At 53.3% G+C, this 6,514-nt stretch overlaps 1 protein-coding gene across 1 annotated transcript; it reads right to left on the bottom strand.

Moving 5' to 3' along the window:
* Window positions 1-1,910: 1,910 nt before the first annotated feature.
* LOC125553392 (agamous-like MADS-box protein AGL66) lies at window positions 1,911-5,003 on the bottom strand. Its single transcript, XM_048717179.2, has 11 exons — window positions 4,766-5,003; window positions 4,579-4,632; window positions 4,465-4,483; window positions 4,315-4,376; window positions 4,160-4,187; window positions 4,013-4,074; window positions 3,827-3,926; window positions 3,686-3,739; window positions 3,382-3,542; window positions 2,876-3,288; window positions 1,911-2,509 (listed from the first exon to the last, which is right to left on the bottom strand). The coding sequence occupies exons 1-10, from the start codon at window positions 4,948-4,950 to the stop codon at window positions 2,952-2,954; spliced, it is 1,062 nt and encodes a 353-aa protein (XP_048573136.1). The 5' UTR covers window positions 4,951-5,003; the 3' UTR covers window positions 1,911-2,509; window positions 2,876-2,951.
* Between the last annotated feature and the right edge of the window lie 1,511 nt (window positions 5,004-6,514).

The following is a 6,514-nucleotide window of genomic DNA, read 5'->3' as shown; positions in this document are numbered from 1 at the left end:
ACGCGGCGTGGGCGGCGTACTTCGAGCGCCGTCAGGAGCAGAGGCTGGCGTCCACCAACGGGGCGCCGGTGGTGGGAGGCACAAAGAACAGCGAGGGGCGCCGCGTGTGGTGGGGCGTCCCCGGCCGCACGCTCGAGGGCATGCTGACGCAGCTTGAGGACGGCAACAACCCGCCGCTGGCATACCCTCAGTCGGCGGCCGCCCCCGCCCACCGCCGATGCGCCGGGCAATGGATGCCCAGGAGGTTCGGCTCCTCCTCGACGTCCTCCTCGCACTCCTCCTCGCGTTCTTCCTCCTACTCCTCCGGCTCTCCGGCGCTGCTCGGCGTCAAGGCCGAGCCCGCAGCGGAGACGCCGCTCGGCCGACGCACTCGCAGCGCCGGCATCGTCATCAATGAGGGCGGTCGGCGCGCCTCCTCGTCGGCTCCTCCGCGCTCGGCAAGCCAAAGACGGAGCCAGGGCTCACGCCGGTGAAAACGGAGCCGGGGCTCCCCGCCGTGAAGACGGAGCACGGCGACGGGGAGCTCAACGATGATGCGGCCCTGAAATGGGCGCGCGAGGACTTCCTGAGGATGGAGAGAGAGCGCCAGTGCGCCGCCCTGCGGCGCTTCGAGCAGCGCCGCCGGGGCCGCGACGAAGGAGGAGTCGTCGTCCTCGAAGACAGCAACGACGACGACGCGCCACCGCCGCCGCCACCAGTCCACCATGGCGACGCCGGGCAGGGGTCCAGCAGGGACCGCCGCCTCAAGGAGGAGAAGGCCGACGACGACGAAGGTGGCGAGGATGGCGGCGACTACTCCGCGTTCAGCGATTTCTTTTTTTTAGTTTATATTTGCTATGTACCACGTCGCGAACATGTTTAATATATGCCAAAGTTTGCCGAAATTTAGCCGTGTTTAACCGAACTTCGCCGAACGTTTTTTTCTTTTGAAAAAATTAGACGCGTCTGGGGGCGGCCCTGGGGCCGGCGACTGGGGACCAACTCGCCCCCAGGCCCTTTTTTGCGCCGGCGACTCGGGACCAACTCGCCCCAGACCCTTTTTTTGCGCCGGCTAGCCCCCAGGCGACGATTTTAGGCGCCCCCTGAGGGGCCAACGGCTGGAGATGATCTTACACGCGTGGTGGTCAGAGAGCGGTGACAGTGGTGGCGCAAGGCCTTGTGTGTGCTGGTAGAGAAGGAGAAAGGAGTAGGGCGATGGGGAGAGGAGAGCTTTGAGATGATTGGATTGACATAGAAGACAACAAAGTGAACTAGGCTCTTGTAGAGGGGGGAAGCGGTGTGTGGGTTCCACGGGACATGTGTCCAGCATGCAAGACGGTTGACGCGTCATCTAAAATCGGTCAGTTGAAAAGAACTAATTTCCTACACTGAACTAATGTTTCGACGGGATATGGTTTGTCATGATGGCACAAGGCTCCAAGAGCCATCGTTCGACAACAGCCAACGCTACATCCGAGGTGCAAGCCTATCGAGAGAGGAACCAGCTCCTCTAACATTTGCGAGGAAAGGCCGGGAAGCTACAATGCTACTTCCTTGTATAAAATAGTGTAGGCAAATCACAGAGGTGCAACGGGTAATGTGGATAATCACCGTAGATAAAATAATGTTTTGATTGCTTTTCCGAGTGTAGCGAAGACAAGTCAAGGTATTTGTAGGTCCCCTGACTTTACTTCGTACGTCACAAATTATAGATCCACCGAGATATGGCTTGTTGTGACCAAGGTCTTGGATTTCAGCCAAGAAAAGTGAAGTGCGGCTGAAATTTAACAATCTTGTCTCATGAGGGTTATGTTGGACTGTTAAATCTTTGATGCTGATTTTCAATCCCCAGTGGTAGGCTGCTAAACATTATATTTATTTGTCATCCTAATGTACATGAGTTTGATATATGTTTTTGTTCTACTTGATTTTAATTTATGACCAAATTACCCCTTTTCATTCAAAATTCAAATTTTGGTTTTGCCAGTTTTGCCAGACATTTTGTCTGACCTTTTGAAAGGGCCGAATATCAGCTATCTGGTTCAGATGCGATAAAAATACAAACCTTGGTCAAAGACGAGCGTCAGCAACTTCATGTTCCACTCCTACCCATTACCATTAATGCACCTACAGTTTTTCATATACTTATTCATTTGTTTATCACTCTATTCATCAAGTTTTTTTTATTTTTGAAATAACTCTATTCATCAAGGTTCTTAGAGAAGACAAACTACTGAAACCAGTATGCAGTCTTGCACAGTTGCCTTTGACATGATTCAGAATCTTGTTGAGTTCTCTGCTGACCCTGAATACTGCTGTACCATTTGTAATTTTGGATGTGTGTGGTCACTACTGAATCCTGGTTATGTAAGGTCTCAGCGCCCAGTGCCCATGTCGAGCCTGTGGAGCCCTCTCTGCTGCAGAGATCGCCAAGGTTTCATTGTCTGCGCCCACTTGACCCAGCCCTGTTGAAGTTCAGTCTTGCAGCCTGGACTGCCACTGCCAGCAACGACACCTTGGGCTTCACACCCTGCTACAAAGCAGATTGCTCCTCTGTTATTACTCTCTGGAATTATTATGTATACTACTTACTCCTATTATAATATATAAAAAAGAGGCCTAATCCCTTCCAAGCAGCATCTATAAATTGGAAAAGGATTTTTTCAATACAAATTCTGCAAAAAGAATGCTGTCTGGTGTTGCTGGGAAGTATGATGCATGTATAAAGCACTTTAAATATAAATCATCACTGCGAATTTAAGTGAGTGATCCACAGCATCTGCGAATTTTATTAAGCATTTATTTTGAATATGATTTCGTTGTAGAGTTATTTTCTTATTATTACACGCGTATGATGCGTGCGTCACCACTAACACAGTAGCCCTACGTAGCTTACAGTCGATTGAGCTTGATCGCCATGCTTAGGTCAGGATAGATGTAGATAGGACCAGTGAGCATGCATGCATGTGAGATCAGCCGACGTTGGGCGGCGGCACGCCACCGCCGCCGTCGTAGGCCATGACGGGCGTGCCGCTCTCGTCGCTGGTGGGCATGTTGTAGGAGCAGCTGGCGGACGCCTCCAGCTGGTCCTGCGCCGCCGGCACCATGACCGGCAGGTAATTGCCGTCGTCGGGGCCCAGGCAGTGCTGCATGAGAGGGAAGGGCGTGTTGGGGATGAGCGTGGAGAGCAGCTCGGTGCAGCTGAACTCCTGCCGCCACGGATCCGCCGTCTGGCTGGTGCCCCCGACGTCGCCGTCGCCGCCGTGCATCCCTGCCACCTGAGATTTGCCGTCGTACACGTCCGGGTCGCTGCCGAAACAAAATAGAAAATGACGTGTGAGGTTGCGGTGTGCCCGTGTGCGTACGCAAAGTAGTACACGTGGCAATTATATGTGCACGTGCCTGAGGTAGATCATCGGGTCAGTCCCGCCGAAGATCTGGTGGCCGGGGTTTTGCCCGTCCTCGGAGCCCCACAGTGCGGCGGCGTCGCCGGCGAACGCGCCCATGCCGCCGCCTTCTTCTGTCTTCATCGCGTGCACGTACATCTGCGCCCCGTTCCCGCCCTACAATGCACCGCCAAACACAATCTTCATTGATAAAATGCATAAATCCTTTTACATTGATAGCATTGCTCCTACGTAGTATCCCGAGCATTTGTAGCTCCGGGATCCTGCGCATTTAAATGTGATCTCGAAGATCGCCGTACCTGCATCCCGGGCGCCGTCGGGTCGAACGGGGCCAGGTTGCTCAGCAGGTAGTTCTGCAGCTCGATAGTTGCACAGACCAAATTATTTGAGATGAGTTGCAGACGAAACCGCGACAAGTTTGTACCTGACATGATATGTACCTTCCTCTCGACGACGCGGGTGAGCATTTCCATGAGGAACTTCTCGCAATTGTCGATGTCGCCCGTGGAACCGAACGCGGCGGGGTCAGGCTCGAACAGCATGCGCGCACACAGAAAACGGACGAACACGATCAAGGTCGCGACCGCACGAACAAAGTGCTAAATGGCGCGGGTCTTGGTTTGTACCTGAGGCGTTCCTCGGAGATCTGCAGCTGCTGCTGGCACGCGTATATCTCCTTCTGAATCTCCTGCAATTCGTTGGAAGAAATCGGCTAGTTAATATGATGGTTTCATTGTCACTAGTTAATAAGGTTACAAAATGCAAAAGCTCACCTCTATCTTCTCGTTCAATGCCCCCGGGCTGAAATTTGCGAGCAGGAAAAGGAAACATGCACAGTGACGTGAAATACAATAATTTGAGCCGGTTTGATACGTGAAATCAACGAGAATATATAGAGGAAAATGGAGCGAGGTAAAATGCATAGTACTTTGCTAGCTGTGTCGCCATGTCGCTCTCGCGCTTGAGCCTCTGGAGCATGCTGATTAGGTACTGCATCGGATTTGTCACACGAGCCTCTGGACTCCTATTTTCAGTTTTTAAAAGATGATGAAGACGAGCTAGTTCTTGCTTCTCTTACCTCCCGGTTCTGGATGGGCCTGCGGTGGTGAAACGAAGAAACCAAAATGTTTGAGAAAGGAGATCGATCGAAGTTCATTACACGGTGCATATATATGTGAACTCTGGCACTCACTCGCCCCGGTCGTTGTCCGACATGTTGAGGTACCGGAGAAGCACATCCTCCACCCTGGAGGACGACGAACGATCGACGAGCGCGCGCGGCCATGCATGCATGCACGCACGAGTCTCAGAAACGGAAACGAAAAGGGGGTTCAATCAAGCAAGCGCTGTGGCAAAGGAGAGAGGAGAGGAGGACGGACCCGTGGCGGCCGGAGAAGGGGCAGAGGCGGCGGGAGGGGGAGAACATGAGGAGGGCGATGTCGATGTCGCAGAGGACGGAGAGCTCGTAGGCCTTCTTGATGAGGCCGTTCCGGCGCTTGGAGAAGGTCACGTGCCGGTTCGTGTTGTTCTCGATCCGCTTGATGGCCAGCTTCACGCGCCCCATCGTCGTCGCCGGCGGTCAGCGAGGTGAGGTGGGCGGGGCGGGGCTAGGGGCGGGTGGTAGGAGGAGGTGAATGGCGGTGGCGATGGTAGGAGCGTACGTGGCCCGTTGAGGGCGGGGGTTGGGCGGGCGGGAGCGCTCGTAGGAGCGGCGGAGACGGATCTGCCCTGGCGCATATGCCGAGAACCTCTAATAAAGATCTGACGCAGCGGCGGCGATTGCCCTGTGATTTGCTTTGCTTGCATGCAGCGTGCATGTCGTCCCGTGCCGTGCTCATTGATGCGTCGCTTGCGGCTTCGGGCAACCAGGGCATTTTTTTTGGCAGCACTTTGCGCCGGTGCGCCGGCCCAAACTTTGGGCCGGTCCAACCCTGGCCGTTAGATGCGCCCCGCATAACCGTCGGATCGCGCCTTTTTCGGCGCTTGTCACCCTGGGACGTTTTTCAGATCTGAAGAAAGCACCGCTGCAGGTCATGGCGGCCGCCCCCTGTCGCCTTCCCCGTTTGCCCTCACCGTCGAAAGTCGCCGCCGTGCTCGATGGCATCGCTCTCTGTCGATGCTTGCAGACAAAAAAAGTTGTCGAAAAAATTGCTCTGTGTTGCCGCCCCTGTGGAATCAATTGAAATCCTTGGTTCCAGCAAATTGAAAGATAAGGTTGTAGCAAAAAGTCGCTCATCCAACAAAGAATCAAGAACTAACTCTGGTGAAAGCATTTTTGGGTGCTGGTTCCAACAACAAAAAACGTGGTTGTAGCAAAAAAATCGATGGTCTAGAGAAAACAAACTTTGGTGGAAGCATTTTTTGGTGCTGGTTCCAGCAAAAATCGATGCGGGATGTAGCAAATTACATTGCTGGATGCAGCTCCTCCGCGCCTACTTTCAACTGATTCCAGCAAAAAAAGATGCCGACAGTAGCAAATTGAAGCACCGGTTGTAGCATTTCCCCCCTGGTTGTAGCTCCGTCATGCGATGGTTGTGTGGCCGACGCTCGTGCTGGTTCCAGCAAAATTTGATGACGGATGTACCAAAAAAATCGCTAGATGCAGCTGATTCCCATCACATAGTCTTCTCCGATGTAGCAAAAGCAAAGGTTGGTTCCAGCAAAAAAGATTGTTGGTTCCAGCAAAAACAATTCATGGCGGCCATGTTGTTGCCGCCGAGCACTATCATCTCCCTGTTGCAGCAAGAATGCAAGCAGGTTCCAGCAAAAATCAAACACGGTTTCAGCAAAAACAAATCAAGAAAAAAGCAGCTTATTCTCCGCCACCGCCATCGCCACCAGCCACCACCATCGCCGGCTGAAGCAAAAATCCTGCTGGACGGGGTTCAGCGCCGCATATCGTTGGGTTCCCGCATACTAGGACTAGATGGGGGGGTGTGGTTATATAGCAGCGCTGCCGTTGTGGTGGGTTGTAGGTGCGCCAGCGCTGTGGAGACGGGGAGGTCTGAAGAGAGAAGAGGAGGCGAGCTCAGTGGAGAAATCAGAGACGGAAGTAAAGACGAAGGAACGAGTGAATGAGGTCGCGAGTTAAGAGATAAGGGAATAAAAAAGAAAACAGTGCGGTTTGG

Source organism: Triticum urartu, chromosome 4A, assembly GCF_056163025.1.
Source record: "Triticum urartu cultivar PI428250 chromosome 4A, HENAU_Tu73, whole genome shotgun sequence".
Taxonomy (NCBI): domain Eukaryota; kingdom Viridiplantae; phylum Streptophyta; class Magnoliopsida; order Poales; family Poaceae; genus Triticum; species Triticum urartu.
This window is presented reverse-complemented; position numbering and strand designations above follow the sequence as displayed.

Excerpts from the sequence above, each read along its gene's own strand:
- LOC125553392 (XM_048717179.2), bottom strand. The coding sequence starts at position 4,950 with ATGGGGCGCGTGAAGCTGGCCATCAAGCGGATCGAGAACAACACGAAC. Across the intron at positions 4,188-4,314 it reads ATGGCGACACAGCTAGCAAA|CCCGGGGGCATTGAACGAGA; the intron begins GTACTATGCATT and ends CGCAAATTTCAG. Across the intron at positions 3,543-3,685 it reads CGACGGCGCCCGGGATGCAG|GGCGGGAACGGGGCGCAGAT; the intron begins GTACGGCGATCT and ends GGTGCATTGTAG.